Source organism: Vanellus vanellus, assembly GCF_965231255.1.
Source record: "Vanellus vanellus genome assembly, chromosome: 1".
In the NCBI taxonomy this organism is placed as follows: Eukaryota; Metazoa; Chordata; class Aves; order Charadriiformes; family Charadriidae; genus Vanellus; species Vanellus vanellus.
The window spans coordinates 133970393-133984296 of NC_138905.1; the positions used below are offsets into that span (position 1 = coordinate 133970393).

The following is a 13904-nucleotide window of genomic DNA, read 5'->3' on the forward strand; positions in this document are numbered from 1 at the left end:
GGAGGTACAGAGAGAAAAAGAAAAAGGCTTTTTTTGGCACAAGCCTTGACTAAGCTAAGGCTCAAATATTTTAAGCTCTTGTAGTCCACAGCCAATACTATCTTGAACTGAGTTTTATGAAAGTGTATTAGATTTCGGGGAGTCAAAGAGATTTGCCAGAATAATATTTAGTACAGCCTAAACCCTGAGGATTCACCATAACAGCACTACATACCCAACCTGTGCTCGAAGGGGAAGAAAAAAAAAAAAAATTCAAGCAGAAAACAGGAGCAGTAACAGTAACATACATTGGACAAACTATTTTTTCCCCTGGAAACAGCTGGGAATCAATTTTTTGACAAAAACATAACCCCAACTTGAATATTCAGAGCCTTTGCTCCAGATCTTGAATGAAGATATCACACCACTAAGGTATAAAAATTACTCATTCTGCTTTAAAAGAGCTCTAGAATTACTCCTGGCTTCTGCACAGTTAGCCAGCAGCGTGTGAAGACACTGTAAGACATAGAAAATTCTGTTTGTTGCTTCTTCCTGTGGTGGGATGAGCAAGAGCAAGAGCTTCATCCTCCACAGAAAATTCCCTGTGAATACTAGGGAAAAAAGCTGAAAGACAATCAGTAAATATGAAACACAGAGGGTCCAAAACCACCCCTTTAATTGAGAACTTTTGGGATTATGAAAAAGGTAGCAATGGGTCAAGATGCAGTCATGACTCCCTACATTCAAGAAAATCAGAGAAACAACTTAGATAATGATGATGTCCAGGATAAATGCAGAGGACACCTGTATATCAGTCACAGTAACTAGCACTTAAGCCTCTTATGCTAGAGTGTCATTTAACAGTAATGACTAACCATGTCAAATAACGTTTTTGTGAAGTAATCATCATAGTTAAGTGACATTAAAAATATAATCTTTGACCAAAATTAACACACCCCTGAGATCATAAGTGGCAAATCACATTTGACTGAGTTACTCCTTCAGCCTGTTTGTATGCTACTTCACAAACTATGTTTAAACAAATCAACTTAAAATCTATTTTAGAGTTGCATTGTGCAACAGTGCATAGGTCCTCTTCAAGTGCCACAGCTGCAGAAATGCAATTGCTGTCTGAAAAACAGGAGCCCTTAAAAGAAGTATTATTTTACACCCGATGCAGTGTGGTATATTTGCAAAGCAGAAGTCCTTTCTCATGATCTGTAAAACAGACACTGTATTAGAACTCTATCCTTAATTGTACACCCTTCCAAACTTAAAATCGAAGGAAGCTATGAAATACAGAATAAACAGACTCTCTAGATAAACTGAAGCAGTGCTAACAACATTCACCTGTAAGTAAATGCTCTGGAATATTAGGCTTTGTTGGCACGTACTAAGAGAAAAGTAATTCGGTTTACCGAATAGCTGCCACCCCGTGGCCGACTTCATGTATCACACCACTGATGAGGACTGCAGAGAAGAAATAGGTCAGCTGGCTGACAGGCAAATTTACACCAGGCACCTGTGGATGTGGGCATGACAACAAAACAAAACACAGGAGGAAATCAAGAGGTACAAAGACAAGTCATTTTGCCCCCAAACTTGCTGTTCTCACTCAGCTTCTTCAGACCCGCAACAGAATGGGGCCCACTCTCCCGCAGCTCTATCAGTTTGTACCTCTTCTCCCAATTTGGTCAACGTATTTTGAAATCTATTAAATATATACTCTTCTGTTAAAGGTTGAAAAGCTCTCCAGGAGAAAAAGCTTTCTCCCTGCCCTACTTATTCTCACAGCCCTGACCAAATGTGTCCTACTCTATATTAAGCTCAAGAAGTTTATAAAAATGTACACAGACTTCCACTCAACTGAGACAGGCTTGGCAACCGTGAGCATTAGTTTACAATTTCCTGCAGCCAGTTATGCAGCTATAGAGAAGATCCACCCCTCAAAAAAAAAAAATTTAAAAAATTGTATGGCACTTAAAACACTATAAGCGCTAGAAGTTCAAAAACCAAGCCCACAATTGGAACTGTCAGTCTCTCTTCTCTCTCCCTATCCAAATCACGTGACTATGCCAAATTTACAAGGTCAAAATAAGGGTAACTTTGTCTGTTGTTCAAGTTTTGGCAGTCCACATATGGCAATTTAACCTTTAAAAAAAAGGCACTTGAAATGAGTATACTATTTGAATTTATATAACACATAATATGCAGGCCCCTCGCATTCCTCTGTGGCTGTGGATTCCCACCACTCCCCCAGTCCGTCATTGGACTAGTCACTCCTTCCAGACGGGCTGGAAGCAGTCATGAGCCAGGGAATAAGGAACCACCCCTTCTTTCCTCCTGACGGACTTCCCTCCTGCTCAGCTCCCGTTGTCCCTGCTCAGCGGTCGTGCTGCAGCAGGATGATAAGGCCACTTCTGCTGCTTGCTCTGGGACAGTTCTGGCTGGTCCACAGCTCTCCCTGCTCGAGGCAGGGCACACTCCAGTACTGTGACTAACAGCTGATGTGAAAACAAACTGAATTGCAATCCAGTGGCAGAAAAAGAGAGGCTATGGGCAAGAATTCCCGGCCTGTCCACAGTACTCTCTAAAAACTACCCTTGTGGGACACAAAAGGCTGCAGATCCTATTGAACCGATCCCATTTGATGCTACCTGCATTCAGTCCTGCACATTCTTCGATTATACGCATTCACCTACCCAGGCAGAACTCTACAATAGGTTGGTGAGACAATTCAGCTAAAATAAATCCTTCAAAAGACTGTTTTCATGAATATTAAACTGAATCACTTCACAAATTCTGTCCAGCTGTGATCATGACCAAGATATTTGTCTTAACTGGCATGACTATGGAACCTCATTGTATGAAGACAGCTGCTCTTCATTTGTTAAGCATCCATTGCTTGTGTAACAGTATCAGCTGGTGGCACTAATGCACCAGTTAACTGGCCTTGCCAGTGGCCCTCTGCTCTGGGCACATGGGAGGACAGACAGCAATAGCAAGATTTGCCATCTTAATACCACCCTGACTATAGCACTTTAGAACACAGCATTGGATGCTTTCAGACTTGACGTCAAAGCAGCTAGTTTAAGATTCACCTACAAGGGAAGCTAACTCTCATGAAGGATTCTGAAATCAATAGCAGTATTTTGTTAATAAGCATTGTCATCTTATATTTTATGGTCTTCTGGAAATGCCTTTAGTAAAAGAAGATCCTTTGCTAGTAACCGGTCTGCCTCTTTCCCACTTTTGTCAACAGGCAACCAACACAAAAGGGGGCAGCTAAAGAAAAACAGCCCAGATACCTACAGACAGGTATTTTACATCAAGTGCATGACTGAACAAAAGAGGAAGCATACAAAAATCTCAATCAATAAAACATAAGCAGAACTGTATCTCCCTCTCTCCATAGCCAAAGGCTAAACGGATTTACGCCACAGGCTACAGTTGAATTAAAAAAAAAAAAAGTTTGGTTTTTTTTTTGTTTTGTTTTGTTTTTTTAATAACTCACTCTCCTTCAGGCAGTCAAATACAAATAACCAATTTAAAGGAGGAGCAGGTTCTCCTGACTTGTTCTTCACCTTTTTGCTGCCACACGTGGGTCACTTTTTCATGTCAACTTATGCTAGCACATTCCCCTCAAAAAGAATACTGAAACTCTTTAAAGGCACAATTATACAACTGTGACCATTCAGAAATTAAAGAATGAGGTAGGAAAGAAAGAGAACCAGAAGTCAATTTAAGAGAAGTAAAGTTACCCCCCCGCATGACATTACACCTTTTTCAGTGCCAGTCTGTCCTTGGTTTGAATGCAGCGATATTGCCAGTATGCAGTCACCGAGGAATCAATTCCAATTGGAAATTGTGAACATTATCTTAGATTTCTTCTTTCATAATTCCAATTCACACCAGATTAATTCCAAAGGCTCATCTTTACTTTGGCTGCCTCTATGTTATTTTCTCAAAGGAGCAATGTATTGTAAATGGCCACTTTACCCTGGTGTCACAAAAGTGGGTAGGTCCATAAGATGATCTTAGAAAATGAACATGTGAGGGAGAATGTAACAGACAGACATCAGGATAGATTCTGTTGGCACTTAAATAAAAATTTTCTGTCTCATGCTCAACTTGTGCACTACTGGACACACAGACTGCCTACTCCTGTCTGCTTCTGGAGGTAATTCAGGAGCAGGCTGTGGACCGGGTGACTGCAGTGGCAGTACCAGCAGTTTTCTTCCAGGTCTCGTTGCCTGCTTTTGCCAACACATACTGCATTTGCTATATTCACCCTGCATGTGTGAAACAGACCCAAACCATCCCAAAGGCACCGAGTTTACAACACATGCTAATGATCGTGCTTCCTGCACTCATACAATTTTTTAATTGACTGCATACTGTCAATTTAGCATTGATGGGAAGGCCTATCATGGCAGCACACGATTCCCAACTTCCATTCACTAGACTAGCAGAGTACTTAAATGGAGTAAAATGGTTGGGCACCCCTGCTCTAAGCCATGCAGTCATAGGACTTTCTGCGTTTCTGGAAAATGACCATACATTCTGGCCAGATAGCGCTCTTGGGGGAATAAGGGTGGCTAGGAATCCTTCGAGGTTAAAATTGTTTTAAGGGCAACGTCAGTTCTTTCATTACTGCCTCGCGTAGATAAAAACGACAGTATTTGCAATCTCTCCCATTCTGTGAAATACATTCCTTTCTGAAACCATACAATATATTGTCCAGCATCAGAAATCTATGAAACAATTAAATACATTGTTATTAGGCCTTTCACTAGATACTGCCAGAACAGAACTTTCAATTAAACACTGCAGGGCGTAAGTCCTTGAACAATCAAAAGATATGCCATCTTCTCTCTAATGAATCTTTGCTTCCACTATCACACAAAGCTCTTTATGCTTCTTTCCTTTTCCACTGATGTTTTGTAACAAATGAAATAGCACTGATCTCTTCTTGTGGACTATGGATTTGCTCTGCAAACTTTAAGGCCACCAGTGCCTCTACATTGCACAGATCAGAGGAGGCAAATTCTTAGCTCTGTTTTGTATTCCTAGTACCATGATAATTTAAGGCTTTTCAAAATGACTAGCCAATTCTCCCTCCTGAGCATTTTTAATATAAACTCTTCCACATGTTTGCCTTCATTTGTCTTCCCCTCTTTTACTTCTTCCACTCCCCATTTTTAAGGCTGGTAACAAACCAGCACATTTTTATATAGATGAATATCAGGAGTTAGGTTATTCTTGTATGGGAGGATTTAAGCATCACATACCCCACCAAAAAGCCAGTTAAGATCAGTTCACAACTCTCAAATAAAGACCTGAGGAGATAATACTTACCACAACTTGCAGCATACGATCATTCGGGGCATTCGGTGCCTCCGTGAGCATCTGTGTCAGTGTTTGCATCAGTGTCTTTCCAAGAAGAATAACAGAGACAAACATGGCAACTATACCAAACACCATTCCTACGCTGAACCTACAAAGAGAAGCAAATAGTTTAACAATGTATAGCTGCGAGAAGATAGAGTATATTCTCCAGATATGTAATTGCTTCAGCACAATTTAGCACACCAAACTCATAGGGCAAAACTCATCTGATCCTACTGCCATTCGTGTATCAACAATCCAGTACAAAAATATTAGCTAAAGGAAACTAATTACAATAATAACATATACTAATAACATTGACTAATAACATACAATATTTCCCTTACTTAATAAAGCCACATCCTGATTAATCTTCAAATATTTTTATGTTGTTCTTACACATTCTAAATTTTATTCAGTTACCCAATACATGTAACTTGCCATTAGCTATGAGTATAAAAACATAACTAATAAAGCATAATTTACCATGTTGCACCACACCATCACATATTTAGAGACACAGATCAAATGATGGGGTAGCATCCATATTTATTTATACAAGCTTTTTCAATAAAGTTTGCATCTTCCTCACAAACAATACCAAGCGCTAATGAACAGTAAAGGAGACTCAACCTTTTTTAAAGAAGAACAAATGAAAGGTACAATTTCACAACCAGATTAAAATCAATTACTTAAAATACATTGTTCTTCTCACTGATTTATTTTTCATTAAAATCAATGTTGAAAATAATTTCAATTTACGTCAGTCCACCTCGTGGTGAATTTTTATTCAGCATTATTATTATTATTTTACACTGTTCAATAGTTGAAGGATGTGATAAAGTTTATTTTCTAGCTAAAACGCTTCAATTCACTACCAGTCCTTCTTCCTCTCACTGTTCTCTTACCATCCTTAATGAAGCTCACTGGGAATTAGTATATTTATTTTAAGGAATGTGTACTTGTAATGTTAATTAAAGAGACTGGTGGAAACATTATACTGTAATAAATTATACACATTAAAAAGTGCGATTGATATAGAATTATTTCAAATTGAAATAGTAAAATCATTACATACGAGAGAAGCCAATATGAAGCAGATCTCATTACTATCTCACTGAGTGTTGCAATACAGGAAATGAAAAGAAATTCAAACCTTACTCATTTTATATTTTCAGAGCATATATAAAGGAATGCCCAGCAATGTGCCCTTGTTGCCAAAAAGGCCAATGGAATCCTGGGCTGCATAGGGAAGAGTGTGGCCAGCAGGTCGAGGGAGGTCATTCTCCCCCTCTACTCTGCACTGGTGAGGCCACAACTGGAATACTGTGTCCAGTTTTGGGCTCCCCAGTTCAAGAGGGACAGGGAACTGCTGGAGCAAGTCCAGCATAGGGCAACTAAGATGATTAAGGGCTTGGAGCATCTGCCTTATGAGGAAAGGCTGAGAGAGCTGGGACTCTTTAGCCTGGAGAAGAGAAGGCTGAGGGGAGACCTTATTATGGCGTACAAGTATCTAAAGGGTGGGTTGAAGGAGGATGGAGCCAGGCTCTTTTCAATGGTTCCAAGTGACAGGACAAGGGGCAATGGGCACAAGTTGGAACACAGGAAGTTCCGTTCAAATACACGGAAAAACTTCTTTATGGTGAGGGTGACAGAGCACTGGCACAGGCTGACCAGGGAGGTTGTGGAGTCCCCTTCCCTGGAGATTTTCAAGACCCGCCTGGATGCAGTCCTGAGTAATGTGCTCGAGGCAATCCTGCTTTGGCAGGGGAGTTGGACTAGATGATCTCTAGAGGTCCCTTCCAACTCTGAAAATTCTGTGATTCTGTGAATGCTAGGAAAGCAACTGAGCGGTAATTTTCTAAACCAGTCCAGGAGCACGCATACAAACCATCCTGTTTATTTACTATTCCCACAGTCTGTGCAATCTTAGCAGGGAAAGGTGCTGGCAGATAAAAGACAGAAGGTGAGCAATGTGCTTCTGAGATGTATAGTTGCTGAATGTCTGGGCAATGATTGAACAGGGACACAACTGTCTTTGAATACTTTGTAAACTCTAGTGATCTGAGGAGAGGCTCACTGTATGGTGACGGACAGATCTAGGATATGAGAAGCTGCTTTCAGACCTACTTCTGTATGCAGTATTACATGTACTCTGTACAATAGCTGTACTCTTAAGAACTATGTATGGTTCAAACCATAGGTAAAAAGAGATTTCTAGTTTTATAGCATCTCAATATGCAACCTATATTACAGCTATGTATTTTTTAGTAGAGGAGAAAGACTTATACTGCCACAGTACAATTATCGCAACCATGCTAGTTTGGTGTTATCATTAGCCCAGTGAAATAGCTACATCTATCTAATGCACTTTTAAGGCTGGAAGGCACAGATGTGGTTGTTAACTCTGTATTTGACAGAAGAGAAAAAATCCTGAATTTATACCACAAATACAGAAATCTGGGTTTCCATCTCCCCCAGTTGTAGAACTGGCGGTTGAAGACAGCTGTTTGCCATCGGATGTGGAAAGGAGAGATGCTCAAGCCGTATGTCAGCAGCCAGTCTTCATAAGATGCCTTCAAAGAGTTTGATGACTGAAAAACAATGGAAAATTAGTTTAATCAAAAACTTCTAGGAAGATTTTGCGTTATGTGACCAAGCAGTAAACGTCATCTCTTTATATGAAAGAGATGTACAACTTCAGGTAAATGTCCTGCACATTATTTATATTTTGACATAGAGGTAGGTGTGACATGTAATATGAAAAAGTTATGCCACTGCTTTGATGTAAATTGCAACAGTTTTAGGACTGTGAGAGAGATCGAGAATCCAGTGTTATTTGACAAACAAGGTCTTATACCATCTTTCCTAGTGTTAAATCACTTTCAGTAGTTTTTAACTGTCTGGTTAGAAGGCTAAAGACTGAACTGTTTATGGTATTTTTTCAATGTGCAATTACATTCCAGTAAACATTTTTAAAGAAAAATACTACTTTTGGCCTCAGCTGAAAAAACTGTTTCTAATATTGGTGAGATACAGACCAGTACTGTGGAAAACCTTTAGCAAGGGTAAAAATTAGGTCTACTTTTCAAACACAGAGACTATGCCTAAAAAGACTCTGAAATATTTTATCATGCTGACAAAAAGCCAGAAGGAATTTAAAATTATCAACCTGTATTGCAACAGTGATTTCACTATGATAATTTCCCAGCATTTCAAAGATAATGCCAGAATGCCTTCCTAGTACTTCCAAAGATTTCTCTCCATGAGAAATGTGACCTATAAACTATATGATTAATACTTAACTGCAGTATTATCTGATATTATAGACCAACAGATACAGCTTTGCAATTGCCACTTTATATTATCTGGTGCTTGTCTTCTCAATAGGCTTTACTCAGCCTTCTTCATACAAGCTAGTATCAGAAACCCAATTGAGGGAATGCTTTCCTTGGAGGTGGAGAGGAACTCACGGCTCAGGAAAAGCACACCATAGCTTTGAGCCTTCTGACTTTGGGCAGTCCTGAAGGCAGGAGTGTCTCTGACATAATCCAGACAAGTCTTCAGAGCTGTCTGACCTGCAGCATTGTTCCTGGGTTTCCCTATGAGAAGCATCATCTACTGAAGACATTGGGAATGCATTGTTTACAACAGGCTCCCCTCTTACCCCGCAAGAGGAACTTCACAAGTTTCTGGCTGTCGTCTCTGGTTTGTTAAACAAATTTAGAACTTGCCAAGTTCCTTGCATTCCTCGTGTCCTGCTGTGGTGGTGGGGATGAGGATCTCATCTTGCACAACTATATTCATAGCTTTTCTCATTTTCTTGAATTAATTAAAACTTGAATATCAAAAATTTATTTCAAGTAACAATTTTCCTAGGACACGAGACTCATTTATTCAGGCCATTGTTCGTTTATCACCTACTACACCATTTATCCTTTCTGCCTATATATTTCTGTGTCATTTCCTCCTTCTTTGCCCTACTGATTTCAGTTACTTTTCTGCTCAGCTGAGGGCACCTACAGAAATTTCTATTGTAATGTAATCAACACTAGTCACTCCCTATGACACCACTAAGTTTAGCATCCACAACTAGATCAGTATTTGCTAAGACAGAATTTGCTAACTTTAACAGTAGAGATCACAAAGATCCTACACTTTTACAAATAATAATACATAAGCCAAAGAACATAGAAGAAGACCTCACATAATCTACTAGATAATTAAGAATAAAACCACAGATCATATTAAGTACCTCAGACATGAGAGATTGTCTTTTGAGAATTAAGTAAATACATCCAATTCATTCACAGAGTTCAAAAAAACCCCAAACCAACCACGTATCATTATAATAAAGCTATTTGGATATATTGATTTGGCACTTTAAAGATGTGTTCTTTCACATGCAAAACCTACTTTTCCCCTAGAAAAGCCAGAAATTCATCCCTTCAAATTAATTCAAACCACATCACAGCCCCACTGTACTAGCAAGATATAAATAAATATGAAGTTTTTAACAAGAAATGTGGGATTACTGACCATACATTTGTCAAATATAGAAAAAAAAAAGGTACCAAAACTCATTTTGCTTTTGCATTTTCCTCACAAGTTGTGTAAATGGCATTAATGATCAATACATAACTACATTTGCAAAATATATTAAAGCTCTATGCAAACTTTTGCTCCTTCTGTCCTGAGCCCAGCAGGATCACCACATTACCAGGTGCACCCTCACACCCTGATATGAGGTATGCTGGTATCCTATGTTTCAAGCTTCCTTCACACAGGCCCTGGCTCTGCTTCTTTAAGTTGAGTTCTAAGTGATCTTTGTTATATTAATTTTACTACAAAAACAATACCTTTTTTATTTATGCAAGCCTTCAAAATAATGAACGTCTGCTAAATACTCCAGGAGCTCCATAAATATCTGCCAGCAAGCAGGAGTCCTTAACATTCTTCTTTGCTGACAAAATCTGTTCAAGAGCTCTGAACCATTTCAGCTTCCTTGACCTTAAAAGCTGAAGGCTAACCTTGACTGAATGCGCCCAATGCATCCTTTATTTCTCATAGCAGAAGGAGGGACAACCTTCTACCCTTTGCTCATTCTTGATCCTTCAGGCAGAATGAAATGGGATGATTTAGGATGCTGGGGAACAGGAATTTAGGGATCTGCCTGCGTGATTCCCTTTTGTAGGATCCAAGCTTCAATGGAAACTTTCATGCCAGTGGTTCAATGAAGAGCAAAAAGAGGGACTTAAAATTCCAAGTCCCATCTTGATTTGGCATATTTTTAGTTTGATAACACAAATGCATCTTGTGAGATGTCTAGCAATATTATAATATGTGAATTTATTTGTGCAAAAATGCATTTATATACACAGTTATGCCTTCTATATTGTAGACTTTCTAAGAGTCAGACCACCTAACAAAATGTTTGAAATCTGAACAAAACCAGTAAGGGAATAAACTGAGCAAGAGACATTGCACATCGAACAAGTTTACAGAACAAACATCAACTGCAAGTTAAAGCACACATCCTTCTCTTGCCAAAAATATCAACAGGATCACGCATGGAAAAGTACTCCTGTATTATTTTTCACTCACGCTCTGTATGTCCTTTCAGTGTAATTGAATTCTAAGTGATTTGAGGTCTAAGCAGGGACTGCCTGTTGCTCCGGTTGCTAGCAGCCTCAGGTTCTGAATGTGGTGGGAGATTTGCAGTACCAGCAATAAAAGAAGCAACCCTGAGTTTCCTAATAATATAAAACTGGTTAACTAATCCAAATTCTATTTTGGCTGTGGTGCTCACAGTGAAACTCATCATTGAGATGTACACAGATGAGATCTACCAGTAAGTTTACTAAAACCTAACAGCTCCCACATACTTCCTGACGACTAATAACCTTTGTCAACTTTTAGTAAAAAGATCAAAGTTCAAATTTAACTCCTGGACTCTCTTGCTTGCTATAGCATTCCAGGCATTCTCCCTTCTTTTTCAACATAAATCAGGCACTATGTTGGCTCCAAACACTGTGGGGTTTCTTTTTTTCCTCCTGTGCTGCTGCTAAGCTCTACCAGAGGTCATAACAAGGAGTGGCTGTTCTTACTTACAAAAGTAAATGATTTTAAGGTCTTCAGAGTCTCTGAGATACAAATGGGCATCGTGGCACAACAGGTGACTTCAGCCTGAATTCAGCTCTTGCTTCACACTCTAAGATTTTTCATCAGACACAAAGTTACTGTCAAAAGAAAATCAGGCAGTTGGCTGACCTTTGGTGGTTTTTGGTGTGTCTTGCTACAGTCAGGAGCACGTTTTTCTGGTATTTGGCTAATATTCTAATTTGTTTAAAAATAATGCCACGTTTGTTTCCAAATACCTAATATAGACTTGATGTAATAAAAGTTGAGAAATCTTCAGATAAATTACTGTAATTTTTATTGTCATTAGGTACAGAGAAATAAATATTTGGCGATTACTAGCCCTCATCATTTACTGAGCTACATTCGCTTTCCAACGATTAGCAGCAGGGGGAGCCACTTATTTTTCCAAGTTTTCTCATCACCTAAAATTTCTTATATTTCTTCCTATGTTCCTATGCGACAAAATGAACATTTTTTACTTTGAAATCAGCAGGCCCTATCTGCACTTGGCAGAAACAGATGCAGCTCCTAGGCTCTAACATCAAAAAGCAAGAGAATTACAGATAAAACTTTTCATTTTTTTTCCTCATATTTAACTAGCATATGTGAAATTTCAAAGTATGTGTGCAAAATAGCAATCATCTCTCAAAAATCATACCTCTCGAGCTTTAAAAAAAAAACCACTTAATGAGACTTGTGCAATGCACAAGTGCATCCCTAGGTACAATGAATGATGTCTAGTTGATGTATTTTCCTTTCAAATCTTCCTCTTTCTCCATCAGGAGGAGGAAGATGAGTCTTAGAATACTCGCTGAAGAAAGAAGTTTATTTCTTTAAAAAGTAGTTGCATAGAGCTTTGTCTCTTTTTTCAGTAAAACTAAGGACAGTCAAAAAAAAAAGGAAGTGTGTTAGTTATGTTTTTACATAAATGTTAGAAAAATCATCATTTTAAAAGACATATTCTATAACCAAACTTATAAATTAAGGTTGGGTTGTTTTGGTTTTGGGTTGGGTTTTTTTTTGTTGTTTTTTTTTTTAAAGATTATAATACTTTAAACTCCAGAAAGCACATTAAAGTGCCACAGCGGACTACAAGCTGGCTTCCCTAGTTTCACGGCTGCGGTCCTTTGAACGCAGACCCGAAACCCCTGCAGCCGGCTGGGCGGCGCTGTCGACCCCAGCCATGGGGCGGAAGCAGAACACCCCTTCTCCGGCCGCCGCCGCCGCGGCTCCTCGGAGGACTGAAGGGCCCGGCGTTTCGGACGAGGCGGCTCGCCCTCGGGGGAAGGATGGCCTCGGCAGCCTGGGGGAGGACAGCGAGACGCGGGGGCCGGGCACAACCCCCCCGCCCCGAACTCCGCAGCGGCCGACCCCGGGGGCGGGGGCGAGCGGCCGCACCGTTAGATGTGAATGGCCGTTAACGCCGGCCGTTACATTTCAACTGCGGAAAGGCCGCGCGCCGCCAGCTCGGGCCTGCAGCCTCGGGGCAGGGGAACGGCACCCCCGTCTGCCTGCGAGGGAAGGAGAAGAGGGTTGGCGGCCGGCCCCGGTGTTTCGGAGGGTGGGCGAGGCGAGGAAGCCGCTCGCCGGTGGCGACTGCAGACCCCGCCCGGGGGGGGGGATGGGGATGGGGCTTGCCGGCGCCCTTATTCCGGCGGGGTGCGAAGGGTGAAGCGGGGCCAAGGGCTCCCCGTTTGGCTCTGCGTCCACAGCCCTCACCTTGAGCAGCGTATCCGCCAGGTAGATGGCGCACCAGCCCCCCAGCACGCACACCACCACCGGGATCGGGATCATTGCTGGGGTCGAGACGGTGGCGGCGGCTGCGGTTCATGCGGAGGAGCCCCCGGAACTAAACCTGTCCCGGAACCTTTCTACATCAGCGATACTGCCCGGTCGGACGCTTCCGGGCACGGCGGCCAGCGAGGGCAGGTGCCGGAGTGACGTCACAGCATAAGACGCAGGGGAAGGGGGGGTGGTTAGCAGGTCACGCGCTGCGCGTGCGCAGTGGGCCGGGTGTCCCGGGGTGGACTGCGCCTGCGCGGGGGGGGGGTGGATAGGGAGATAGGGCCGGGCTGGGCCTTCTCTTGTTGCTGCTAAATTCGTGTCAGCTATTTATGTGTCCGTACGTCGTGAAGAAGGGTAATGATGTTCACGCGTGGTCTTTTTATGTCACTTTTTGAATGGCAGAGGCAGTCGCAGGCGAGCCCTCCCCCCGGTAGCGGAGGGACCGCTCCCCGTCAGACCCCGGGGGTGCCCGTGGCGCTGCGGGTGGAAGAGTTGGAGTCCTCTGGGGAGGCTGCACTGAAAATGGTCGGGAAAGCATTGCTGGAGAGTAAAACTCATTTGCGGTGGTAGGATTAAAGCGGGTCGTGGAAGCGCTTCAGTGATGAGGGAGT

The 13904-nt window shown here is 41.5% G+C and overlaps 1 protein-coding gene across 1 annotated transcript in view; it reads right to left on the reverse strand.

Annotated features, from left to right (window-relative positions):
* MBTPS2 (membrane bound transcription factor peptidase, site 2) overlaps positions 1-13302 on the reverse strand; it is a gene marked incomplete at its 5' end in the record, with an annotated part of 32197 nt that extends 18895 nt beyond the window's left edge. Inside the window, 4 exons of the mRNA XM_082486146.1 lie at positions 1398-1501; positions 5338-5476; positions 7813-7961; positions 13228-13302. Coding sequence (XP_082342272.1) covers positions 1398-1501; positions 5338-5476; positions 7813-7961; positions 13228-13302 — 467 coding nt within the window. The remainder of the gene's footprint in view (positions 1-1397; positions 1502-5337; positions 5477-7812; positions 7962-13227) is intronic.
* Positions 13303-13904: the final 602 nt, after the last annotated feature.